General features: G+C 48.4%; 1 protein-coding gene across 11 annotated transcripts in view; it reads right to left on the reverse strand.

Annotated features, from left to right (window-relative positions):
* LOC139362955 (uncharacterized) overlaps positions 1 to 27,806 on the reverse strand; it is an 89,982-nt gene that overhangs the window by 20,436 nt on the left and 41,740 nt on the right. For 10 of the 11 annotated variants that reach the window (XM_071095364.1, XM_071095372.1, XM_071095375.1 and 7 more), the window contains 4 exons: positions 21,981 to 22,094; positions 18,328 to 18,369; positions 11,918 to 12,043; positions 11,142 to 11,237 (listed from right to left, as the gene is read on the reverse strand). In XM_071095364.1, coding sequence (XP_070951465.1) covers positions 11,142 to 11,237; positions 11,918 to 12,043; positions 18,328 to 18,369; positions 21,981 to 22,094 — 378 coding nt within the window. The remainder of the gene's footprint in view (positions 1 to 11,141; positions 11,238 to 11,917; positions 12,044 to 18,327; positions 18,370 to 21,980; positions 22,095 to 27,806) is intronic. The other variant, XM_071095370.1, reaches the window with a different exon arrangement.

Below are 27,806 nucleotides of genomic sequence, written 5' to 3' on the forward strand. Positions count from 1 at the left end.
GGGAAAGAAAACTAGGGTAAGCAGAAACGATGAAACCTTACAAGAGTGAGATGATCATGTACAAGAGATCCCAGGAACCTTGACTTGATGAAAAAGTCACATCAGAGCACTGAATTTGGCAGAGTTTTTCTGCCGAATGTTCACTGACATTCACTGTCCGAGATTCTATACTGGGGATACACATGTCCTCTGCCCTAAGGCATCTTTGAGTCCAAGAGACATTTTGAAGTCTGAAAATCACAGGAATCTGCCCGTGAGCTCATACATATTTCCACTGGTGTCCCCAATTTCAGGGAGTCCATGGATCACCTAAAGCCAGCCCCTCCAGTATGGCTAAGAAACTCTAGTCTATATATCACGTTTTATATTATATGTATTGCTCTGAACTCAGAAATTTCCCTACCATTTATGGATTCTATGAATAAAATATCACATGTACAAAAAGACTAAGTTGAAAAATCTCAGCTGTGCACAGTGGCTCGTGCTTGTAATTCCATCTCTTTGGGTGGCCAAGGGAGGAAGATTGCCTGAGGCCAGCAGTTCAAGACCAGCGTAGGCAACATAGCAAGACCCCATCTCTAAAAAAACAAAACCAAACTAAATTAGCCAGGTGTGGTGGCTGGCACCTGTGTTCCAACAACTTGGGAGACTGAGGTGGCAGGAGGATTGCTTGAGCCCCAGAGTTAGAAGCTGCAGTGAGCTATGATCTTATCACTGCACTCCAGTCTGGGCAACCCAGCATGACTTTGTGTCAAAACAATTTTTAAATAAAATATATAAGAGTTGTATGACATTCAGAGACCACCCAAAGAACCTGTGGGGTCTTGCTCTGTTGCCCAGGCTGGAGTGTAGGGGTGCAATCTCAGCTCACTGCAACCTCTACCTCTCAGGTTTGAGCCATTCTCCTGCCTCCGCCTCCCAAGTGGCTGGGACTACAGGCATGCGCCACCACATCTGGCTAATTTTTAGATTTTTAGTAGAGACAGGTTTCACCATGTGGCCAGGCTGGTCTCGAACTCCTAACCTCAAGTGATCTGACCACTTCAGCCTCCCAGAGTGCTGGGATTACAGATGTGAGCCATCACACCTGGCCAAGGTCTTATAATACAATTTTTGCCAAGACCAATGTCCTGAAGTGTTTTCCCTGTGTTTTCTTCTAGTAATGTCATAGCTTTGGGTCTTACATTTAAGACTTAAATTCATTTTGAGTTTATTTTTGTATATGATGAGAAATAGGGATCAAGTTTCATCCTTCTGTTTATGGATACCCAGTTTTCCTACCATTTATTGAAGAGACTGTCCTTTCCCCAATGAATGTTCTTGGTGCCTTTGTCAAAAATGCATCCACTGGCCAGGCACAGTGGCTCACGCCTATAATCTTATCACTTTGGAATGGTGAAGTAGGTGGACTGCTGGAGCCAGGAGTTTGAGACCAGGCTGGGCACCGTGGTGAAACTCTGTTTCTACAAAAAAATACACACACACGTGTGCACGCGCACACACACACAAACACACACACACACAAATAGCTTGGTGTGATGATGGTACATGCCTGTGGTCCCAGCTACTTGGGAGGCTGAGGTGGGAGAATCACCTGAGCCTGAGGAGGTCAAGGCTACAGAGAGCTGAGACTGTACCACCGCACTCCAGCCTGGGTAACAGAGTGAGATCCCATCTCAAAAAAAAAGACTTCACTGTAGATGTACGGATTTATTTCTGGGTTCTCTGTTCTGTTTCATTGGTCTTTGTATCTGTTTTTATGCCAGTGCCATGAGGCTTTAATTCCTGTAGCTTTGTAGTATATTTTGAAGTCATTTAGTGTGATGCCTTCAGCTTTGTTCTTGCTCAGGACTGCTTTGGCTATTTGGGTTTTTTTGTGGTTCTATATGAATTGTAGGATTGTTTTTGCTATTTCTGTGAAGAATTGGTATTCTGATAGGGATTGCATTGAATCTGTAGATTGCTTTTGGTAGTCTGATCATTTTCACAGTATGAATTCTTGCAATCCATCAGCATAAGGTATCTTTCCGTTTTTCTGTGTGTCCTCTTCAATTTATTTCACCAGTGTTTTATAGTTTCCCTTACAGAGACCTTCTCCTCCTTGGTTAAATTTACTCGTAGGTATTTTTTTATAGCTACTGTAAATGGGATTGCTTTCTCCATTTATTTTTCAGCTAGTTCACTGTCAATATACAGAAGTAATGTTGATTTTTGTCTGTTGATTTTTATATCCTGCAACTTTACTAAATGTATCAGTTCTAAAAGTTTTTTAGAGTCAGGCATGATGGCTCACATCTGTAATCCCAGCACTTTGGGAGGCCGAGGTGGACACATCACAAGGTCAGGAGTTCGAGACCATCCTTGCCAACATGGTAAAACCTCATCTCTACTAAAAATATAATAATTAGCTGGGCATGGTGGCACGTGCTTGTAATCCCAGCTACTCAGGAGGCTGAGGCAGGAGAATCACTTGAACCCAGGAGTCACAGGTTGCAGTGAGCTGAGACTGTGCCATTGCACTCCAGCCTGGGTGACAGAGGGAGACTCCATCTCAAAAAAAAAAAAAAAAAAAGTTTTTTAGTGGAGCTTTTAGGATTTTCTATATATAACACCATGTTGTCTTAAAACAGGGATGATTTGACGGCTCTTCTCTAGTTTGAATTCCCTTTATTTCTTTCTCTTGACTAACTGCTCCGTCTAGGACTATGGACCTCCGTCTAGTACTATTGAATAAGAGTGGTGAGGGTGGGCATTTATATGTTGTCCCAGTTCCAAGAGAAGAAACTTTAAGCTTTTCCCTATTCAGTGTGATGTTAGCTGTGGATTTGTTACATGTGGCCTTTATTGAGTTGACATACATTCCTTCTATGCCTACTTTTTTCAGAGTTTTGTCATAAAGCAATGTTGAATTTCCTCAAATGCTTTCTCCTCATCTCTTGAGATGATTACGTGGTTTTTGTCCTTTGTTCAGTTGATGGGATGCATCACATTTATTGATTTGCAAATGTTGAACCATCCTTGTATCTCTGGGATAAATCCCACTTGATCATGGTGAAGAATCTTTTTAATGTGCTGCTGGATTTGGTTTGCTAGTATTTTGTTAAGGATCTTTGCATCTATGTTCATCAGGGATACTGGTCTGTAGTTTTCTTTCTGTGTTGTGTTCTTGTCTGGTTTTCATATTAGGGTAATGCTGGCCTTGTAGAAAGACTTTGGAGGAATCCCTTCCCCTTTAATTTTCTGGAAGAGTCTGAGAAGAATTTGCATTGGTGCTTCTTTAAATATCTGGTAGAATTCAGCGGTGAATCTGTGGTTCTTCTTTGACAGTTTTTTGTTTTTTTTTTTTTTTTTTTTTTTTTTTTTTTTTAGTTTCTTTCTGCGCAGGCTGGAGTGCATTTGCATGATCTTGGCTCACTGCAAGCTCCACCTCCCAGGTTCAAGTGATTCTCCTACCTCAGCCTCCCGAATAGCTGGGATTATAGGTGCGTGCCACCACGTCTAATTTTGTTTTGTTTTTTTTGTTTTGTTTTGTTTCTTTGTTTTTTGAGACAGAGTCTCGCTTTGTCGCCCGGACTGGAGTGCAGTGGTGCAACTTCAGTGGTGATTTCCGAGATTTTGGTGCACCTGTCATCCAAGCAGCCTACACTGTACCCAATGTGTAGTCTTTTATCCACTCCCATCCCAATCTTGCCTCCGAGTCCCCAGAGTCCATTGTATTTTTTTTTTTTTTTTTTTTTTGAGACAGAGTCTCGCTCTGTCGCCAGGCTGGAGTGCAGTGGCGCGAACTCGGCTCACTGTAACCTCCACCTCCAGGGTTCAAGCGATTCTCCTGCTTCAGCCTCCAGAGTAGCTGGGATTACAGGCGCCTGCCACACTGCCCGGCTAATTTTTTGTACTTTTAGTAGAGCTGAGCTTTCACCATATTGGCCAGGCTGGTCTTGAACTCCTGACCTCAGGTGATCCACCCGCCTCAGTGTCCCAAAGTGGTGGGATTACAGGCATGAGCCACCACGCCAGGTTGACCATGCTTTTCTTAAGCCACCAAAGTGGTAGAATGTCATCCCGATATGGGACCTCTGGCTAGGGGTGCGTCGGGTTTCGATTGAGGGCTGTCTCCCTGGGGACGTCCTTCCTAGAGGCTCGGCGACCTCGTGCTGTGACTCTGTGATGACCCCGCGGCCTCTTCACCCGTGCAGCTTCTCCCTCGTGTGGATCCGGTGATGGCGGATGAGGTTCGCCTTCTGGGAGAAGGTCTTCCCGCAGTCGGAGCACTGGTAGTTTCCCCCCATGTGGGTCCGCCTGTGCGGCAGGAGGCAGGGGTTCTGGGAGAAGGTCTTTCCGCAGTCGGAGCACTGGTACGGTTTCCTCCCCATGTGGGTCCGCCTGTGCGGCAGGAGGCAGGAGTTCTAGGAGGAGGCGTTCGCGCACTCGGCGCAGCCATGGGGCTTCCCCTGGTGTGAGTCCTCCGATGCAGGATGAGGTAGGACTTCTGGAAAAAGGCCTTTCCGCAGCCGCCGCAGCCGTACCGCTTCTCCCCAGTGTGGATTCTGGCGTGGATGAGGAGACACGATTTCCGGGAGAAGGACCGCCCGCATTCCCTGTAGCCGTAGGGCTTCTCCCCTGTGTGGATTCTGGCGTGGATGAGGAGGCACGATTTCCGGGAGAAGGACGGCCCGCATTCCCTGCAGCCGTAGGGCTTCTCCCCCGTGTGGATTCTGGCGTGGATGAGGAGACACGATTTCCGGGAGAAGGACGGCCCGCATTCCCTGTAGCCTTAGGGCTTCTCCCCTGTGTGGATTCTGGCGTGGATGAGGAGGCAGATTTCCGGGAGAAGGACCGCCCGCATTCCCTGCAGCCGTAGGTCTTCACCCCCGTGTGGGAGCGACGGTGCTCGATGAGGCGCGACTTGTGGGAGAAGGTTTTCTCGCACTCGGAACACCTGTAAGGCTTTGCTCCCGCGTGAACTGTCCCCGGGACACAGAGGCCTGCCCTCTGGAAGATTGTTTTACCCCTTCTGCCGTCTCTACCGGGTTTCTCCTTTGTTTGAGTCCCTGTTTGTCGGGGCAAACTTTCTCCCTGGAACCACGCCCCCGTTCACTGCACGCAAAGGATTTCTCCCCCGTGTGGACCCCGTGATGCACCATGAGGGCCGATCTGCAGGAGAAGGCTTTCCCACACTTGGTGCATGCGTGGGGTTTCTCACTACTGGCTCCTTGAGCTGCAGGAAATCCCTCGTCACAGCTTAAAGCACTTCCACACTGGTGACGTCCGCGTGCATTCGCTCCTAAAGGTGGAGTTTCAACTTTCGAATAGAGGAACAAGTTTCCACCGCCGTCGCACTCAAATCTCCTCGTCGCCAGGTAGGCGTTAGGAGTGAAGTCCAGGTTACACATCAGACTCTTTCCACACAAGTCACCTGTGTGGACCTGCTGTTTCGATGGAACGAGGTTTGGGCTCTGATGGAGTTTTTTTCCTAGTTCATTACATTCATGAAGCTCATTTCGGGTCCAGTCTTTCTTGTCTAGGAACGTATGGCTCAAATGTTGGTCTTGGTGTTTCTGTTGGCTATCTGGCTGGGTAAAAACTTGCCAAACTTCTAGAAAAAAATAACACAAACTTTTTTTTTTTTTTTAGACGGAGTCTCACTCGGTTGCCCAGGCTGGAGTGTACTGGCGTGATCTTGGCTCACTGCAACTTCTGCCTCCCAGGTTCAAGTGATTCTCCTGCCTCAGCTTCCAGAGAAGCTGGGATTACAGGTGTCGGCCACCATGCCCAGTTAATTTTTGTATTTTTAGTGGAGACAGGGTTTTACCATGTTGGCCAGGCTGGTCTTGAACTCCTGACCTCAGGTGATCTGCTGGCTTCGGCCTCCCAAAATGCAGGGATTACAGGCGTGAGCCACCATGCCTGGCCATAAATTTGTTAATCTTGGAGTATTGTATCACAAAAGTATTGAGGAAAAGCTTGAAGGGAGGATTCATTTTGTGGTTTCAAGTCTAATTGCCTGTAATCGGAGCTGCTCAGGAAGCTGAGGTGGGAAGATTGTTTGAGCCTGGCAGGTTGAAGCTGTAGTGAGCCATGATCACACCGCTGCACTCCAGCCTGGGTGATGGAGGGAAACTCTGTCCCAGAAAGTAGTAAAACCAAGTGCCCGGTCCCTCCCTTGAGGCCCAGGTTACACGAGGCCTTCACTATCCACACTTCCTATGTTCTCCTGACCTATGCTCCTTTTCATTCCGTATACCAACTGGATTTTCTCAAAGCATGAGGTCCTTTTTGTTGTTGTTGAGATGGAGCCTCACTCTGTCGCCAGGCTGGAGTGCAGTGGTGCAATCTCAGCTCACTGCAACCTCAGCCTCCTGGGTTCAGGCGATTCTCCTGCCTCAGCCTCCCAAGTAGCTGGGATTACAGGCACCCGCCACCATGCCTGGCTAATTTTTTGTATTTTTAGTAGAGACAGGGTTTCACCGTGTTGGTTAGGCTGGTCTTGAACTCCTGGCCTCAGGTGATCCACCCACCTCGACATTCCAAAGTGCTAGGATCACAGGCGTGAGCCACCACGAGGTCTTTATTGTTAAAGGAATTTTCTTAGAGCTAGCAGCATTTTCTGCAGTGACTTATCCTCACATGGACCTAAGGATCTTTATGATGTCCAATAGAAGAATACTAGAGTCCACACAAGCCATCCTGGCCTCAGAGTTAGACTCCCTGCTGTCTCCTGATGCCTGTATTACCACTTTGTTTTTGTTTTGGGGACAGGGTCTCACTCCGTCATGCAGGCTGGAGAATGGAGGTGCAATCATGGCTCACTGCGGCCTCAAACTCCCTTGCTCCAGCGATCCTCCCACCTCAGCCTCCCAAGTAGCTGGGACTACAGGTGCATGCCACCATGTCCAGCTAGTTTTTAAAACTGTTTTTGTAGCTATGGGGGTCTCACTATGTTGCCCAGGCTTGTCTTGAGCTTCTGGCCTCAGGCGATCCTCCTGTCTTGGCCTCCCAATTAGCTGGGATTATAAAAATTAGCCAGGCACGGTGGCTCATGCCTAGTTTCTTTTTTTGTAGAGATGTAGTTTTGCTATGTTACCGGGCTAGTCTCGAACTCCTGGCCTCAAGCAATTCTTTTGCCTCAGCCTCTCCAAATGCTGAGATTACAGGCATGAGCCACCACACCTGGTGTATCTTCATTTACATTTTAAACCAAAGACACTACCTGCTGCCTCACCTCTGAGGCTCATGTCCGACTCAAGGGAGTCACTCCTCTGTTTAGAAGTTCCCGGCTGTGTGCAGTGGCTCACGCCTGTAATCCCAGCACTTTGGGAAGCCAAGGTGGGCAGATCACCTGGGGTCAAGAGTCTAAGACTCAACCTGGTCAACATGGTGAAACCCCATCTCTACTAAAAATACAAAATTAGCCAGGCATGGTGGCACATGCCTATAATCCCAGTTACTTGGGCGACTAAGGCAGGAGGACTGCTTGATCCTGGGAGGCAGAGGTTGCAGTGACCCAAGACTGTACCACTGCACTCCAGCCTGGGTGACAGAGAAAGACTCGCTCTCAAAAAAAAAAAGTTCATGGCCAGGTGCAGGGGCTCACGCCTGTAATCCCAGCACTTTGGGAGGCCGAGGCAGGCGGATCATCTGAGGTCGGGAGTTCAAGACCAGCCTGACCAACATAGAGAAACCCCATCTCTACTAAAAATAAAAAAAATTAGTCAGGCATGGTGGCACATGCCTGTAATGCCAGCTACTAGGGAGGCTGAGGCAGGAGAATCACTTGAACCTGGGAGGCGGAGGTTGTGGTGAGCTGAGATCGCACCATTGCACTCCAGCCTGGGCAACAAGAGCAAAATTCCGTCTCAGAAAAAAAAAAAGAAAAAAATTCCTGAGCTGAACTGCTGAATTTCTGAGAGGTGAAGACCACCTGTTCATCTCCATCAGATTTCTAGCGTGAGACCCAGCCAAGGGTATTTTTAAAGTTCCCAAGTAATTTCGGTGTGGATCATCAATTAATTAGCAGTGTCCTGAACAAATGTTTGACAAAGAATCCTTGTCCTGATCCAAAGAGTGATTAAAGGAGTGTCCCCCAGAGCTTCTTGAAGAAACATGGACAAATGAAATAACAGCTCTTCTCCCCGTGGAGTTATACTGAGTACAGCCCATTAGGCAGAATGGAGCCATATTACACGGTCTTGAAAGAAGAATGTAAAAGTCATATAAAAGGTCATATACCAGGCTGGACAGTAGAGTAACCAGATGCATGAAGTAGACAAAGCTGACATTAACCTCTAAGATCGGCCAGGCACAGTGACTCACACTTGTAATCCCAGAACTTTAAGAGGCCGGGGTGGGAGGATCGCTTGAGCCCAGGAGTTCAACACAATCCTGGGCAACATCATGAGACCCCATCTCTACTAAAAAACATGGAAGATAAGCCAAGTTTCTTTCTTTCTTTCTTTCTTTCTTTTTTTTTTTAAAGAGACAGGGTCTCGCCCAGGCTGAAGTGCAGTGGTGTGATCATAGTTCACTGCAACATCGACCTCCTAGACTCAAGCAATCCTCCAGCCTCAGCCTCCCAAAGTGCTGGGACTACAGGTGACAGCTGCCATGACTGGAAGGTTTAATTATTTCTGATTCCATTACTGGTGCTAGCTGATCTTTGATTTTTGTTTTTCTGAGATGGGGTCAAGCTCTGTTGCCCAGGCTGGAGGATCCACAGCTCACTGTAGCCTCAACCTCCTGGGCTCAAGTGAACCTCCCTCCTCAGCCCCCGATTAGATGAGACTACAGGCGCATGCCACCATACCCGGCTAATTTTGTGTTCTTAGTAGAAACGGGATTTCACCATGTTGGCTAGGCTGGTCTCGAAGTCCTAACCTCATGTGATCTGCCTGCCTTAGCCTCTCCAAGTGCTGGGATTACAGGCGTGAGCCACCATGCCTGGCCCCTGAATGAGCGTTTAATAGAAAAGATGCTGCCAACTCCAAATAACCCAGCCCCTTCGTTTTTTACAGCAGAAACTTGGTGATCAGCATGAACCAATGCCACGCGAAGGTGAGCTGGGAGGGAGACAGCAGTGATTTAAAGTCATCAAGTTGGCCAGGCGCAGGGGCTTATGCCTGTCATCCCAGCACTTTAGGAGGCTGAGGTGGGCGGATCACGAGGTCAGGAGATCAAGACCATCCTGGCCAACATGGTGAAATGGCATCTCTACTAAAAATACAAAACTTAGCCAGGTGTGGTGGTGCGCACCTGTAGTCCCAGCTACTCGGGAGGCGGAGGTTGCAATGAGCCAAGATCGCGCCACTACACTCCAGTCTGGGTGACAAAGTGAGACTCCATCTCAAAAATAAATAAAGTCATTAAGTACACTAAAGGACAGGAATAGCTTTCACCAGTTTGTGGGTGTGAAGAAGAGAATGGGGACTAAATTATACGTGTAGCAAATATGTTTTTAAGGCATTTCACAGTGAAAGAAAAAGATGAAAAGAACAACAAATGGCACAAAGTAATAGCTGTTTTAACAAAGGGCAGATGAATGAATCTCTGAACACAGGAGAAAGCCTGTTTTATAACCACAGGGAAAATACGGAAGATTCTACAGGAAGACTTAGCAATCGAGGTCTTAGTGGGGACAGCAGAGCAGAATCAAAGGACAAATGAAAATAGACGGTCAGGCATATGGCTCATGCCTGTAGTTCCACCTACTTGGGAGGCTAAGGCAGGAGGATCGTGTGAGCCCAGGAGTTTGAGACCATCCTGGACAATATAGGGAGAACCTATCTCTACAAAAATGAAAAAAAAAAAAAAAGGGCTCAGTGTGATGGCATGTGTCTGAAGTAGCAGCTACTCAGGAGGCTGAAGTAAGAGGATCGCTTGAGTCCGGGAGTTGGACGCTGCAGTGAGCTACAATCACTCCATTGCATTCCAGTCTGGGTGACAAAGCAAGACCCTCTCTCAAAACAAGAAAAAAGAAGGCCAGGAGCGGTGGCTCATGCCTGTAATCCCAGCACCTTGGGAGACAGAGGTGGGAGGGTCACCTGAGGTCAGAGGTTCAAGACCAGCCTGGCCAACATAGTGAAACCCCATCTCCACTTAAAAAAAAAAAAATTAGCTGAGCATGGTGGTGGTGCGTGCTTGTAATCCCAGCTACTCAGGAGGCTGAAGCAGGAGAACAGCTTGAACCTGGGAGGCGGAGATTGCAGTGAGCCAAGACTGTACCACTGTACTCCAGCCTGGGCAACAGCCAGACACTCTCAAAAAAAGAAAAAAAAATAGAATGCGCCTTTCTCTAAAATCCAAGGACAGGAAAGGAATCGTGTAGTGATGTGTGCAGGTGGCAGGATCACTGAGGCATCTCAGGGTTTAGGGCCAAATGTCCACAGCTGCTTGCAAAGATGCCAGGCTTTTTGTTGTTGTTGTTGTTGTTGCGATGAGTCTCGCTCTGTCACCAGGCTGGAGCACAGTGGCGCAATCTTGGCTAACTGCAACCTCTGCTTCCCAGGTTCAAGCGATTCTCCTGTCTCAGCCTCCCGAGTAGCTGGGACTACAGATGCGTGCCACCACACCCGGCTAATTTTTAGTAGAGACGGGGTTTCACTGTGTTAGCCAGGATGGTCTCGATCTCCTAACCTCATGATCCGCCCGTCTTGGCCTCCCAAAGTGCTGGGATTACAGGCGTGAGCCACCGCGCCCAGCCAAGATCCCAGGCTTTTAAGCCCAGTTGCCTGAAACAAGAGGACATCCGGCAGGGTGCCATGGCTCACGCCAGTAATCCCAGCACTTTGGGAGGCCAAGGCAGGTGGATCACCTGAGGTCAGGAGTTTGAAACCAGCCTGACCAACATGGTGAAACCCCGTCTCTACTAAAATTACAAAATTAACCAGGCATGGTGGCACGCGCCTGTAATCCCTGCTACTCAGGAGGCTGAAGCAGGAGAATGGTTTGAACCTGGAAGGCAGAGATTGCAGTGAGCTGAGATTACACCACTGCACTCCAGCCTGGGTGACTAAGACTCCATCTCAAAAAAAAAACAAAAAAACAAAAAAACAAAAAAAACAAAAAAACACGAGAACATCCATAAGTTCTCCTTTGTAGAATTCCAGGAGCCTCATCCCGTGGCCCCCTGCAGGCCACCCACTCACCTAGGAAGCTCCATGTCCATATCTCTTCCTCCTCCATCCATGGCTCCTTCCCCTGCTCCAAACTGGAGATCACAGCTGGTTTGCTGACTTGACACCCTGTTCGGGAGAAACAGTTAAAGGATTTGTGCTGAGCCAGCTGGGCCTTCCAAGCAAGCAGACAGTTCAGCTTGCAAAACAAACGGTGGCGTCTCAGCCAGAGAAGAGCTGTTTCACTTGGCTGGTAACTTCACAAGGACCCCAAATGGGATCGAGACTCTTTGACCACTGAAACCCAAGGCCAAGCACTTTTATTTTTGACACAGGGTCTTGCTCTGTTGCCCAGGCTGGAGTGCAATGGCACAATCACAGTTCACTGCAGCCTCAACCTCCTGCACTCAAATGATCCTCCCGTCTCAGCCTCCCAAATAGCTGGGACTACAGGCATGCATCACCACCCTCAACTAATTTAATTTTTTTTTGTAGAGATGGGGTTTTGCTCTGTTGCCCAGGCTAGTGTTGAACTCGGACCTCAAGTGATCCTTCCATTTGAGACTCACAAGTATCTGGGACTGCAGGCACATGCCACCATGCCTGGCTCATTTTTTAATTTGTATATATCGGGTCTTGCACCTGTGGCTCAAGCAATCCTCCCACCTCGGCTTCCTGAAATGCTAGGATCACAGGCATGAGCCACCATGCCCAGCCTAGCACTTTTAGTGTGTGAGCAGTTCCCCAGTTTTATACAACTAAGAAAAAGAGTTCATGTAACCCGAGGACCACGGGGAAGTCCTCCTCACCCAGAGAGAGCAGGTGGCTGTAGTTCTCCAGCATCACATCCGGTACAGGGTCCTCCACTCCAGGTCCAGCTGCTGCCACTCTTTCCAGGTGAAGCCCACAGCCACGTCTCCGAATGACAGTGACCCCTGGGACAGCACATGGCTGATGAATGTGGAGTGGCTGGCACTGGGTACCATGGCAAAGGCGTAGAGGAGATTGCTCTTACCACCTTCTGAGGTCAGCTCTCCCCATGTTAGGTTAGGTAGGAAGCTGAGCACGCCCCTAACTTTGTACTACACTTTGTGGAAGAGAAAACAAAAAAATCATTAGAAAAAATATCTCGGCCGGGTGCAGTGGCTCACGCCTGTCATCCCAGTACTTTGTGGGGCTGAGACGGGCAGATTGCTTGAGGTTAGGAGTTTCAGACCAGCCTGGCCAACATGGTGAAACCCCGTCTCTACAAAAAACAGATTAGCTGGACGTGCTGGTGGGTGCCTGTAATCCCACCTACTAGGGAAGTTCAGGCAGGAGAATTGCTTCAACCCAGGAGGCGTAGGTTGCAGTGAGCTGAGATCCTGCCCTTGCACTCCAGGCTGTACAACAGAGTAAGACTCCATCTCAAAAAAAAAAAAAAAAAAAAAAAAAAATCTCACCACTGGATCTCTTCATTCCTACTGGATCTCTTCATTCCTTCAACAATCAAGCACCTTTCAAGGACCTGGCACGCTGCCGGTGTTCTACCAGGTGCTTGGGGTCAAGGGCTAAACACAAAATCGTTCCTGTTCTACAGGTGCTTAGAAGTGTTGCTGCAGATGAACACATGAAGAGAGCTGTACCGTAAGACTACGCTGTAGGCGGTGGTAGACATGTGGTTACATACAGAATGGACACGAGGAAGACAGCAGCCAGATCCAACGTACTGTCAAGTGAAGCTTCCTAGGAGGTCACAGGCGAGCAGAATCACGAAAGATAAACAGAGTGATCTGAGGTCTGAAGGATATTCCTAGCAAGAGGCCTGGCATGGGCAAAGGAGGCACGGAAAAGTCTGGTAGGAGCCACAAAGAGAATGAAAATGCAGGGCGTAAGGTGTGTGCGGGAGAGGGAGAGAGCGTGTGTAGAAGTGCCTGTTTTTTTTCCCCCCTGTAGGAAATGGGGACTTGCATCTCACGGTATTTAAGGAGGGGAACTACAGATGATCTGATGTGGAAAAAAGGTGGGAGGTGCCAGACGGGAGGATAGCAGGAGCTAAATTAGCGCACGATTCTAATCCTCAATGTAAGCTATGCTCAAAATTAAAACAGCAAGAGAAATGCAGAGAAGGGATTCCACAGATGCAGAACAGGGCTTGGCCACCTTCACCCCTCCCATCCCCTCTCTATGAATTAAAGACCCCCATTTAAACATTTTTAATTTATACCTATTAGAAGAAAATATGATGGTATATATAATACACATAATATATAGATATTATCTATTATATCTATATATTATATATAGACATATAGAGATAGAGAGTTTTGTTTTTTTTTTTTTTTTTTTTTGGAGGGTGTTTCGCTCTTGTCACCCAGGCTGGAGTGCAGTGGCGCAATCTTGGCTCACCGCAACCTCTGCCTCCCGGGTTCAAGCGATTCTCCTGCCTCAGCCTCCTGAGTAGCTGGGATTACAGGCATGCACCACTACGCCTGGCTAATTTTGTATTTTTAGTAGAGACAGGGTTTCTCCACGTTGGTCAGGCTGGTCTCGAACTCCTGACCTCAGGTAATCTGCCCGCCTCAGCCTCCCAAAGTGCTGGGATTACAGGTGTGAGCCACTGCCCCTGGTCTTAGATCTTTTTGAGACAGAGTCTCTCTCTGTCCAGGCTGGAGTGCAGTGGTGCAATCTTGACTCACCACAACCTCCGCCTCCTGGGTTCAAGCGATTCTCCTGCCTCAGCCTCCTGAGTAGCTGGGATTACAGGCATGTGCCACCACACCCAGCTAATTTTATTTAAATTTTTTGTAGAGGTGGGGTCTCACTATGTTGTTTAATGAATTTTAGTTTAGATAATTTGAGGCCGGGCAGGTTGGCTCACATCTGTAATTCCAGCACTTTGGGAAGCCGAGGCAGGTGGATCACTTGAGGGCAAGAGTTCAAGACCAGCCTGGCCAACATGGTAAAACCCCATCTCTACTAAAAATACAAAAGAATTAGCTGGGCATGGTGCCGGGCACCTGTAATCCCAGCTACTCAGGAGGCAGGAGAAACACTTGAACCCGGGAGGCAGAGCTTGCAGTGAGCCGAGATCGCGCCACTGCATTCCAGCCTGGACGACAGAGCAAGAGTCTGTCTCAAAAAAAAAAAAAAAAAAAAAAAGTGAGGGTTGGGGTGCTTTTGTCACTATGGTGGAGCTCAAGGGGGGATGCTGGGTAGAAAGGGCTGCAGTGGGCACCCCGGACACATGCTGCTGGGGTGGTGAGGGATGCTCATAGGCAAATGGGTGACCCAAAGTGTCCCCAACGGTGGGACAAGCATGTGCAGAGGAGGGTCAGGAAGCAGGGCACAGCCCGGGGGCAGCAGCAGGGACCGGGAGCTACGTGGGAGGGGGAGAGGCAATCCACAAAGAAGCCCAGATCTCCAATCACCCTAAGGAGCCTGGGTTCTTTTCCACACTCCGATCTCTAGAAAACTTATCACCAAGGGCTAAAGGCTGCTGAAGCCAATGACTTTCTTTTTTTGGGGGGGGCATGGGGGTCTCACTGTGTTGCCCAGGCTGGAGTGCAGTGGTGCAGTATCGGCTCACTGCAACCTCTGCTTCCTGGGTTCAAGTGATTCTCCTGCCTCAGCCGCCCAAGTAACTGGGATTACAGGCACACACCCAGCTAATTTATGCATTTTTAGTAGAGACAGGGTTTCGCCATAAGGCCAGGCTGGTCTTGAACTCCTGACCTCAGGTGGTCTGCCCACCTCAGCCTCCCAAAGTGCTGGGATTACAGGCATGAGCTATCATGCCTGGCATCTATGTAGTATATGTACATGTACATACATATAAATATAGAGTTAATGTAGTTTACATACACATCTAGTATATATAGACACAATGTCTAGTTTTATACATATACAATGTCTACATAGTTAATACATGTCTTTGTAATTTCTATGTAATTTATTCATATACAATTTCTATATAAATATATAATTGCCATGTAAATATGTAATTTCTATAGATATGCCTCTCATGGGTTTATTCATGAAATAACATATGAAAAGCACAGAGACTACAAAAGTGCTGGACAGACAGCGTTGAAACGGCACATTGTCATCTTTAGTGCCCAGATTGCCCTAACAGGGAGTCATTTCCAGTGGCACATGGCTTCCTACAAAACAGTGGCTTCTGTCCGGGCGCAGTGGCTCCCTCCTGTAATCCCAGCACTTTGGGAGGCCGAGGCGGGCAGATCACAAGGTCAGGAGATCGAGACCAGCCTGGCTAACATGGTGAAATTCCGTCTCTACTAAAAATACAAAAAAATTAGCTGGGAGTGGTGGCGGGTGCCTGTAGTCCCAGCTACTCAGGAGGCTGAAGTAGGAGAATGGCGTGAACCCGGGAGGTGGAGGTTGCAGTGAGCTGAGATTGCGCCACTGCACTCCAGCCTGAGTGACAGAGTGAGACTCCACCTCAAAAAAAAAAAAAAAAAAAAAATAGTGCTTCCAAGGAAGACAGCAAGTGAAACGTCCAGCTTCACAGACAGGGCAGGTGTGGCTCGCCACCTTGTTCTAGCCTCTTCTACTGCTCTGAGACATTTCTGGTGTGAAACACCCAGACATCCCTGGCTTCACAAAGCACAAAGAAACCCAGGCTCTGTGAGCATTTTCCTTCCTGGAGTGGACAGTGGTAAACTTCACGAGGCCTCATCTTCCTCTGGGACCAACCCCTTCCTGCCCTGTGCACAGCTGCCCGGACAGAGGGCCTAATACACCTGAGCCAGGCTGGACCAATGGAATCCTCCCCAGAGAGCTTTCAGACTGGATCAGTGAAAGGAGGTTCAGTCCCTCACCGCGGCAGAACTTGCAGCTGTCAGGAGACGAGCTGTGGCTACGCTATTTCTGGCCACATTGACAAAGTCAGCCTGAGAAGAAAGTCACAGAAGCAGAGAACAGGGAACAAGAAAGATTCCTGGCGATACCTGGGTTGCCAGATGCCTCTGGAGCCCGACTGCACACCTGCTCTTCCCAAGGCTTGTGTGCTGCCTTATAGATTTTTTTTTTTTGAGACAGGCTCTCCGTCTGTCACCCGGGCTGGAGTCCAAAGGCATGATCACAGCTCATTGCAGCCTCGACCTCCTAAGCTCAAGTGATCCTCCCACCTTAGCCTCCCGTGCAGCTGCAAATACAGGCATGTGCCACCACGCCTGGCTAACTTTTGTATTTTTTGTAGAGACGGGGTCTTGCCACATTACCCAGGCTGTTCTTGAACTCCTGGCCTCAAGCAATCCTCCTGCCTCAGCTTCCCAAAGTTCTAGAATTACTTTTTGTTTTTTAAATCCTAACCTACTTCTAGTTGGATTTCTGGCTCTTACAACTTCAAGATTAGAACTTGAATTAGAACTTCTGACCAGTGCACTCCACACTCACACATTCCTAGAACCCGGGGTGAAGAGCGGAAGAAGGAGAAAGCTTCCAGACTGATGGAAAACACTGATGTCACTTACATGCAAAGAGAGCTAGCAGCCAAGGGGGCGGATCACCTGAGGTCAGGAGTTCGAGACCAGCCTGGCTAATACGATGAAACTCCATCTCTAAAAATACAAAAATTAGCTGGGCGTGGTGGTCCATGCCTATATTCCCAGCTACTCGGGAGGCTGAGACAGGAGAATCACTTGAACCCAGGAAGGGGAGGTTGCAGTGAGCCAAGATCGTGCTACTGCACTCCAGCCTGGGTGACAGAGCAAGACTCCGAATCTCAAAAAAAAAATTTTTTTAATTTAAAAAATAAAAACCATCATGGCAAGCAATTTCAGACGAGATCAGGCACATTCCGGGTGGTGTGGCGGTAGACATGGCAGGTCATTTCAAGAACACGCAGTTCGTTCATTCGTTCCTCTAGGTAATGCAGTGTTACATCCAGGTCACTTGGCGCCACACAAGGCTGTCTCTGTAGGCCTGAGTGTTCTGCATCCTCAAACTAAACCAACAGAACCACAGACGGCAGCTTTGGCATAATACCTGCTGTTTACACAGAGGGGAAGAAAACTCGCAGGAGATTTGTTGTGGTGTTTCTTTCAAGGTGGTTGTTATTGAGGAATGGGTCTGCTATATCTCGCATACAAAGATCAAATATATCTTTAAATGCCCGAAAGAGCTGTATTTCCCCTGAGAAGTAGACACAGTTGTCTAAAACAGACAACACAAGTCGTATATTAGATGTACTCTGCTGCCTTTTTTTTTTTTTTTTTTTTTTTTTGAGACAGAGTCTCGCTGTCGCCCAGGCTGGAGTATAGTGGCGCAATCTCGACTCACTGCAACCTCCGCCTCCCAGGTTCACGCCATTCTCCTGCCTCAGCCTCCTGAGTAGCTGGGACTACAGGTGCCCGCCACGCCCGGCTAATTTTTTGTATTTTTAGTAGAGACGGGGTTTTGCAGTGTTAACCAGGATGGTCTTGATCTCCTGACCTCGTGATCTGCCTGCCTTGGCCTCCCAAAGTGCTGGGATTACAGGTGTGAGCCACTGCGCCTGGCCCTCTGCCTGCCTTTTTAAAGTGACAGGAATGTCAGATATAAATTTACAAGCATCAGGCTGGGCGCGATTGCGCAATGGCGCAATCTCAGCTCACTGCAACCTCTACCTCCTGGGTTCAAGCAATTCCCCTGCCTCAGCCTCCCGAGTAGCTGGGATTACAGGCACCTGCCACCACACCTGTCTAATTTTGTATTTTTATTTTTATTTGTTTTTATTTATTTATTTTTTTGAGACAGAGTCTCACTCTGTTGCCCAGGCTGGAGCGCAGTGGCGTAACCTCAGCTCACTGCAAGCTCTGCCTCCTGGGTTCATGCCATTCTCCTGCCTGAGCCTCCCAAGTAGCTGGGACTAGAGGCGCCCGCCACCACGCCCAGCTAGCTTTTTGTATTTTTAGTAGAGACGGGGTTTCACCGTAGCCAGGATGGTCTCCATCTCCTGACCTCATCATCCGCCCGCCTCGGCCTCCCAAAGTGCTGGGATTATAGGTGTGAGTCACCGCACCGGGCCATAGTTTTGTGTATTTAGTAGAGACAGGGTTTCACCACGTTGGCCAGGCTAGTCTCGAACTCCTGACCTCAGGTGATCTGCTCACTTTGGCCTCTCACAGTGCTGGGATTACCAGTGTGAGCCACCACGCCCAGCCTTTATTAGTCATGTTCTTATCAGCATCCGAAATCCCTGCTGAAAAAGCGCAGTAGAAAGACATGCTACACTCACCTGGGCCGTGGTTCTTCTTTGCTGTTGTGGGAAAGCAGACACCTGTGAAGGCAGACGTCGGGATGGGGAGAGAGGATGTGAGAGGCCACGCTTGTCCAGGGGCTTCTGATCAACTGCTGGGACCACCCCCCACCCCACCCATTGCGGGCACATGTGGGAGAAAACCTTCTCTGAAGGGTCCCCATTATCAGAGCAAAGCCCTCACCTTGGAAATGTCACAGGGACTCACTCTTGTGAGGCCTGACTTGGATTTTTGTTTTGTTTTTTGAGATGGGGTTTCACTCTGTTGCCCAGGCTAGAACACAGCGATACAATCATGACTCAATGCAGCCTTGGACTCCCAGGCTCCAGCGATCCTCCCACCTCAGCCTCCCGAGATGCTAGGACTATAGGTGTGTCACATGCCCAGCTAATATATATATATATATTTTTTTTTTGAGACAGAGTCTCGCTTTGTTGCCCAGGCTGGAGTACAGTGGTGCGATCTCTGCTCACTGCAAGCTCTGCCTCTTGGGTTCACGCCATTCTCCTGCCTCAGCCTCCCAAGTAGCTGGGACTACAGGTGCATGCACCACACCTGACTAATTTTTTATATTTTTAGTAGAGAAGGGGTTTCACCGTGTTAGCCAGGATGGTCTCGATCTCCTGACCTCGTGATCCACCCACCTTGCCCTCCCAAAGTACTGGGATTACAGGCGTGAGCCACTACACCCAGCCATGCCCAGCTGATTTTTTAACTTTTTGGTAGAGACAGGGTCTCACTGTATTGCCCAGGCTGGTCTCAAACTCCTGGGTTCAAGCAATCTGCCTGCCTCAGCCTCCCAAAACCTTGAGATTACAGGGGTGAGCCACCATGACCGACTGGAGTTTTTCTTAATGAGTATGTGTATCTGTGTCTCAGTAATCAATGTGCAATTTACTACAACCCCCACCCATTACCCAAAAATGTAATTATTAGAAATTTATTCTGAAGAAACAGGCCGGACACAGACGCTCACACCTGTAATCACCACACTTTGGGAGGCTGAGGCAGGTGCATCACCTGAGGTCAGGAGTTCAAAACTAGCTTGGCCAAAATGGTAAAACCCCGTCTCCATTAAAAATACAAAACTCAGCCAGATGTGGTGGCAGGTGCCTGTAATCCCAGCTACTCAAGAGGCTGAGGCAGGATAATCTCTTGAACTTGGGAGGCAGAGGTCACAGGGAGCCGAGATCGCGCCGTACCACTGCACTCCAGCCTGGGTGACAGAGTGAGACTCCATCCCCCCAAAAATATTGTAAGAAAACATTTTTAAGGGGATGGGGTCTCCGCCTGTCGCCCTGGAGTGCAGTGGTATGGCACAATCTCGGCTCCCTACGACCTGTCCCTGTAATCTCAACTACTTGGGAGGCTTTTTTAAGCAATCTTGGCTTCCTGCAACCTGTTCCTCCTGGGTTCAAGTGATTCTCATATGCCTCAGCCTCCCATGTAGCTGGGATTACAGGCGCACACCAGCACGCCTAGCTAATTTTTTGTTTTTTTACTAGAGATAGGGTTTCACCATGTTGGCCAGGCTGGTCTCCAACTCCTGACCTCAGGTGATCCACCCGCCTTGGCCTCTCAAAGTGCTGGGATTACAGGCATGAGCCACCGTGCCTGGCCTATTTTTATTTTTATTTTTATTTATTTATTTTTTTTTTTGCTGAGACGGAGTCTCGCTCTGTCGCCCGGGCTGGAGTGCAGTGGCCGGATCTCAGCTCACTGCAAGCTCCGCCTCCCGGGTTTACGCCATTCTCCTGCCTCAGCCTCCCGTGTAGCTGGGACTACAGGCGCCCACCACCTCGTCCAGCTAGTTTTTTGTATTTTTTTAGTCGAGACGGGGGTTTCACCGCATTAGCCAGGATGGTCTCGATCTCCTGACCTCGTGATCCGCCTGTCTCGGCCTCCCAAAGTGCTGAGATTACAGGCTTGAGCCACCGTGGCCGGCTGAGGATTTTTTTCTTAACGTATTTTTTCTAATTTCTTCAACAATAAACTGGTGCTGTTTCATATGCAAATATTTCATAAGAATATACATGCATTTTACTGGTTTTCTCCTCATGGGCTCCTATCAATGTCCTTCCCCTAGCGAAAGGAAAGCCATGGGGAGGGCTGAAGGTGGAGAAGGTGGGACGGGGCAAGTCTTAGCCATGATTGTGGAACAGTGCAAGAAGCCCCTGGCTGGTGCTCGGGAGCCCTGGGCGTGAGTGCCAGCTCGCCCTCTACTGAGCCTGGCAGTTCTGAATGTCTCTCTCACACCCATTTTGTTTAGTCTTTGACATGAGAAGGAGAAGCAAAAAACTCAGGTTAAGAAAGCAAATTCTGGCCAGGTGTGGTGGCTCACGCCTGTGATCCCAACACTTTGGGAGGCCAAGGCAGGTGGATTACCTGAGGTCAGGAGTTTGAGGCCAGCCTGGCAAACAGGGCGAAACCCCATCTTTACCAAAAATACAAAAATTATCCAGGTATGATAGTGGGCGCCTGGAATCCCACCTACTCGGGAGGCGGAGGCAGGAGAATTGCTTGAACCCGGGAGGCGGAGGTTGCAGAAAGCCAAAATCGGTCACTAAAAAAAAAAAGGAAGCAAATTCTATGGCTTGACATAGCGTAAGAGTTTATTTACTCAAGCTTGTTCAACCCACCTTATTTTGTTGTTGTTTTGGTTTTGTTTAGCAGCCTGAGGCCATGGCTTTTAGTTTCTGTCTCTACTGCTAAGTGGAAAAGAGGGATGAGGAAGGGGCTTTACTGGCCCAACCAGAAACAGAAACTAAAAAGCTATGACTGTGTTCTCTCCTTTGCACACCCCTGGTTCCATCGTGGTAGAAGCCAGGTCCGGAGGTGCCAGTGGGATGGGCAGAGCGGATGCTCGGGCTGTGCAGGCAGGAGAGGATGATGGGAATTGCAAATGATCCAGAGACAGCGTGGGCCGGGCTTGTCCTCTGAGCACCAGGGACATGCTCTGGCCCTGAGCCTGCAGACTCACACTCCCTAAAGCAAGATCCTCTTTCTCTTCCTAGCAAGGCTTCCACTCAATTGAAACCTAGATGATCCCTTGACGTGACAACCCAGGTTTACTCTGTCCCCAAGCGGGCTGGGGCCATTTCAGGTACATGGACCTTGGGTTTTTTATGGAGTTTCGCTCTTGTTGCCCAGGCTGGAGTGCAGTGGTGTCATCTTGGCTCACTGCAACCTCCGCTTCCCGGGTTCAAGCGATTCTCCTGCCTCAGCCTCCCGAGTAACTGGGACTACAGGCAGCCGCTACCACACTCAGCTAATTTTAGTATTTTTAGTAGAGACAGGGTTTTGCCATGTCAGGCTGATCTCGAACTCCTGACCTCAGGTGATCCGCCCACCTCAGCCTCCCAGATTGCTGGGATTACAGGCAAGAGCCACCGTGCCCGGCCCCAGGTACACGGACGTTGGGAGCTGCCACCCTCCACGTGGCCCTCCGGCTTCAGCCCTAAGCTATGTGAAGAGGTCTCAGAACTGGGGTCTCGCTTTCCAAAGCAGATTCCTGCTCCCTGCTGCCAAGTTCTTCTTCACAGGAATGTTTTACTTCCGGCATGCCTGGGCCTCTAACACTTGCGCAAATCCACTTGGCTGCCAAGGCTCCGCTCCCCTACTGAGAACTTACCTTCAGGTGGGGACTCAAACTCCAGCCTCTGCAGCTCTCGGGACCGGGGTAGAAACAAGCTTGAGGTGCTGAGAGGAGTGACCCACCTTCCTGACAAAGTCCAATCCTGAGCTTCTGCAAAGACACGAGGAAAACCCGAAATTACAATGACGCAGTGAGGCTCACATGAAAACATTAGCACACCTGTCACCTCAGCACTTTGGGAGGCTGAGGCAGGAGAATCGCTTGAGGCCAAGGAGTTTGAGACCAGCCTGGTCAACAAACACCCCGCCTCTACAGGGGGAAGAGAAGACATGAGCAGGATACCTTTACCCCGATGGAGAGAAACCAATCGGTGGCAGAAGGGAAAGTCAGAAAGCCTGGAACACAAGATGGAGTCCATGCTGTTTCTGGCTTTGAAAATGGAGGGACCGGATGGGTGCGGTGGCTCACGCCTCTAATCCCAGCACTTTGGGAGATCGAGACAGTGGATCGCCTGAGGTCAGGAGTTTGAGACCAGCCTGGCCAACATGGTGAAACTCCGTCTCTACTGAAAATACAAAAATTAGCCAGGTGTGGTGGCGCATGCCTATAATCCCAGCTACCAGGGAGGCTGAGGCAGGAGAATCACTGCAACCCGGTAGGCAGAGGTTGCAGTGAGCCAAGCTCACACCACTGTACTCCAGCCTGGGTGACAGAGCGAGACTCTGTCTCAAAAAAAAAAAAAAAAAAAAAAATGGGGGACCCCGTTGGAAAGCAAGCTGGTGGGCTTAGGGAGCTGAGTGTGGCCCCCAGCTGACAGCCAGCAAGGAATCAGGGACCTGAGTCTTAAAACAGAATTCTGCAAACCACCTTAAATGCACTTGGAAGCAGATTCTTCCCAGAGCCTTCAGCTAAAAGCCCAGCCCCAGCCTACACGTTCCTTTGAGCCAGGGGCTACCTGGAGCATGGAACCCATAGGCAAGGCCGCCAGGATTTCTGACCTCCCAAACTCTGTGTAAGTGGGTGTGGTTTTAGTCACCAAATGAGTGGCAATCTATCATACAACAATAGAAAATTACTACAGGCTAGGTGTAGTGGCTCACGCCTATAATCCTAGCACTTTGGGAGGCTGAGGCAAGTGGATCACTTGAGGTCAGGAGTTTGAGACCAGCCTGGTTAACATGGCGAAACCCTGTCTCTACTAAAAATATAAAAATTAGCCAGGCATGGTGGTGCATGCCTGTAATCCCAGCTACTTGGGAGGCTGAGGCATGAGAATCGCTTGAACCCAGGAGGCAGAGGTTGCAGTGAGCCAGGATTGCACTGCTGCACTCCAGCCTGGGTGACAGAGTAAAACTCCATCTCAAAAAAAAAAAAAAAAAAAAAAAGCAAGCATAAAAGCAAACCTGAATATCAAAACAAAAATATATACATTGCATAGATCCCACTAACTCAAAAAACAATAAAATTAGAAAATAAAAAGAATGCAAACAAATATTTAAACCCCTAAATATGAAATGAATCCATACTTGAAAATATTCCCAAAGAAATACCAGGCCTGGCCGGGCGCGGTGGCTCAAGCCTGTAATCCCAGCACTTTGGGAGGCCGAGACGGGCGGATCACGAGGTCAGGAGATCGAGACCATCCTGGCTAACACGGTGAAACCCCGTCTCTAATAAAAAATACAAAAAAAAACACTAGCCGGGCGAGGTGGCGGGTGCCTGTAGTCTCAGCTACTCGGGAGGCTGAGGCAGGAGAATGGCGTGAACCCGGGAGGCGGAGCTTGCAGTGAGCCGAGATCTGGCCATTGCACTCCAGCCTGGGTGACACAGCAAGACTCCGTCTCAAAAAAAAAAAAAAAAAAAAAAAAAAAAGAAATACCAGGCCTATATGTTTTTTAGGAATTTTATCAAACCTCTCTTCAAGACTTTCGCAATGTGTAGAAGTGGTTCATTCGGGTTTTCTATGTCAGTCAATTTTAGCAATTTACAATTTTCTACAAATATGTCTTACTTAATTTCAGATTTATGCCATTAAATGATTTATAGTAACATCTCATTTTTTAAAAATCTACTGGCCAGGCGCGGTGGCTCACGCCTGTAATCCCAGCACTTTGGGAGCCCGAGGCGGGTGGATCACCTCAGGTCAAGAGTTCGAGACCAGCCTGGTCAACATGGTAAAACCTTGTCTCTATTAAAACTGCAAAATAAAAAATTAGCTGGACATGGTGGCACATGCCTGTAGTCCCATCTACTCGGGGAGGCTGAGGCAGAAGAACTGCTTCAACCCAGGAGGTGGAGGTTGCAGTGAGCCAAGATCATGCCACTGCACTCCAGCCTGGGCAACAGAGCGAGACTTCATCTCAAAAAAATAAAAAGCCCAGGCACGGTGGCTCACGCCTATAATCCCAGCACTTTGGGAGGCTGAGGCGGGCAGATTGCCTGAGGTCAGGAGTTCGAGACCAGTCTGGCCAACATAGTGAAACCTCATCTCTACTAAAAATACAAAAAAATTAGCCGGGCGTGGTGGCGTGTACCTGTAATCCCAGCTACTCCAGAGGCTGAGGCAGGGGAGTTGCTTGAACCAGGGAGATGGAGGTTGCGGTGGAGCCAAGATCGTGCCACCGCACTCCAGCCTGGGCGACAGAGCAAGACTCTGTCTCAAAAAAGAAAAGAAAAGAAAAGAAAAGAAAAGAAAATCTACTGTATCTGAAATGATCTTGTCTTCCATTCTAAAAATAGCTTATTTCTATTCTCCCTTGATCAGTGCAGACTGAAGTTTGTCTAATTTATTAGTTTTATTTTATTTTATTTTATTTTTTTATTTTATTTATTTATTTATTTTTTGAGGCGGAGTCTCGCTCTGTCGCCCAGGCTGGAGTGCAGTGGCGCTATCTCGGCTTACTGCAAGCTCCGCCTCCCGGGTTCCCGCCATTCTCCTGCCTCAGCCTCCCGAGTAGCTGGGACTACAGGCGCCGCCACCACGCCCGGCTAATTTTTTTGTATTTTTAGTGGAGACGGGGTTTCATTGTGTTAGCCAGGATGGTCTCGATCTCCTGACCTCGTGATCCGCCCGTCTCGGCCTCCCAAAGTGCTGGGATTACAGGCTTGAGCCACCGCGCCCGGCCTTATTAGTTTTAAATACAAACCAAATTTTTTTGGGGAGGTGGTTTAAACAAATCCTTTCCAATAAGTGATTTTAGCTTTTTTTTTTTTTTTTTTTTGAGACAGAGTCTCGCTTAGTCGCCCAGGCTGGAGTGCAATGGCGCGATCTTGGCTCACTGCAAGCTCCGCCTCCCGGGTTCACGCCATTCTCCTGCCTCAGCCTCCCGAGTAGCTGGGACTACAGGCGCCCGCCGCCTCGCCCGGCTAATTTTTTGCATTTTTTTTTTTTTAGTAGAGACGGGGTTTCACCGTGTTAGCCAGGATGGTCTCGATCTCCTGACCTCGTGATCCGCCCGCCTCGGCCTCCCAAAGTGCTGGGATTACAGGCGTGAGCCACCGTGCCCGGCCGTGATTTTAGCTTTTTAACTTTTTACTTGAGTGACTTGAGACTCAAAGGAAAGTTTCAAGAATAGTACAAAGAATTTCCAAATACCCTTCTCATCTAGATCTTCCAAATACTAACATTTTACCACATTTGTGCAGGCGGCTGGAGGGACTTCAGGGCTGATGAAAAACGTCCCACCACAAGGTGGCAGAGCACACACGAGCAGCACCTGGGCGAGGCTTTGTGCGGGCAGGAAGCCCCTCATACTAGATGCCATCCCAGGGCTGTGGCATGGCTGGCGTTCATTACCCAGAAGGAGAGGGGGCAGGGCCAGCTCCTGGGTATCTCTGAGAGCTTTAGGGTGTTTTTTTTGTTTGTTTTGTTTTTTTGATATGGAATCTGACTCTGTCACCCAGTCTGGAGTGCAGTGGCACGATCTCCAACCTCTGCCTCCTGGGTTCAAGCGATTCTGCCTCAGCCTCCTAAGTAGCTGGGATTACAGGCCCCTGCCATCATGCCTGGCTGATTTTTGTATTTTTGTAGAGACACGGTTTCCCCATGTTGGCCAGGCTGGTCTTGAACTCCTGACCTCAGGTGATCTGCCTGCCTCAGCCTCCCAATGTGCTGGGGTTAAAGGCATGAGCCACCACGCCCAGCTAGCCTTGGGGTCTTGATAGTCACATGGTTTGTCTTATACATGGCCAGCAGATGTTAGGTGCATTTTCCCAGGTATGCGCAGCAAGAGATCTCTAAATAACTACAAATCTGCATGTACTTGGGCTACCATTAAAACCACTGGGGCCAGGCATGGTGGCTCACACCTATAATCCCAGCACTCAGGAAGGCCAAGGCGAGAGGATCCCTTGAGCCCAGGAGTTCAAGGCCAGCCTGGGCAACATAGCGAGACCCCTGTCTCTATTAAAAAAATAAAACAGGCCAGGCGTGGTGGCTCACGCCTGTAATCCCAGCACTTTGGGAGGCCAAGGCAGGTGGATCACCTGAGATTAGGAGATCAAGACCAGCCTGGCCAACACTGTGAAACCCTGTCTCCACTGAAACTACAAAAATTAGCCGGGTGTGGTGGTGGGCGCCTCTAATCCCAGCTACTGGGGAGGCTGAGGCAGAAGAAACACTTGAACCCGGGAGGCAGAGGTTGCAGTGAGCCAAGGCAGTGCCACTGCATTCCAGCCTGGGCAACAGAGTAAGATTGTCTCAAAAAAAAAAAAAAAAAGAACATTACTCAATTTAGGTTTAATATCTCATGATTAGATTCAGGTGATACATTTGTGGCAGAAATTTCTTTTTTAACCTGCTCTATTTTTTTGTTTTAAGTGGAAAAACACTTTATTCCATAAAACAGAGTAAGTATTCCGCTCTTCTTTTTAATGTCTCCTCATATGCTTTTATCTTTGGGGGTTTGTGCTTTTTTTTCCTTTTTAAATGTCTTTTTCTGGGAGACACGGACTGGACAAATGGGGGTGGATGCTCCCTATTCTTTTTTCCATGCTAGCCACCTCAGCTGAATGTTATTACGTTTCACTTTTTATTTAATACATATATCAGGACTACAATAATAAGTTAAAAAGAAAAAACTTAATTCTTGGAAAGGTTTTATTAAAACTAATAAAATAATTGGCTTGTATTTAAGATTAATAAAATCGACCAGAATCCAGGCAAAATTGAGCAAGAGAAGATATGAAAAAGACAATTTCAGATACGGTCAAGGTTTGATTTTTTTTTTAATTTTTTGAGATAGGGTCTCACTCTGTCGCCCAGATGAGACTGCAGCGGCATACGCTTGACTCACTTAACCTCTACCTCCCAGGCTCAAGCGATTCTCTTGCCTCAGCCTCCTGATAGCTGGGATTACAGGCGTGTGCCACTACTGTCCAGCTAATTTTTTTTTTTTTGGTATTTTTAGTAGACACGGGGTTTCACCATGTTGGCCAGGCCAGTATCCAACTCCTGACCTCAAATGATCCACCCGCCTTGGCCTCCCAAAGTGCTGAGATTACAGGCGTGAGCCACAGCGCCTGGCAATGGTTGAGTTTTATAATTGTAAGATTACTATAAATAATTGCCACAAATTCAAAATTAAATGGGACACTTTCCTAGAAAATATAAATTACTAAAATTGGCAAACAGAAAACCAGAATAAACTACTCAACATTAAGTGGATCCATCCTAAAAAATACAGCCATTGGAGAAACGTCAGGAATGTATCACATTCTACTCAAGATTTCTGCAATGTCCACCACTCAAAGTGAATTTATATCTAAAATATATGAAAAAAATGCTAAAAATAAGAAAAAAACAACCCCGAAAGAAATACAGGCAAAGGCGATGAACATACAAAGCAATCTTACACTGATTAT

The sequence above is a fragment of the Macaca nemestrina genome, chromosome 4, assembly GCF_043159975.1.
Source record: "Macaca nemestrina isolate mMacNem1 chromosome 4, mMacNem.hap1, whole genome shotgun sequence".
Lineage (NCBI taxonomy): Eukaryota > Metazoa > Chordata > Mammalia > Primates > Cercopithecidae > Macaca > Macaca nemestrina.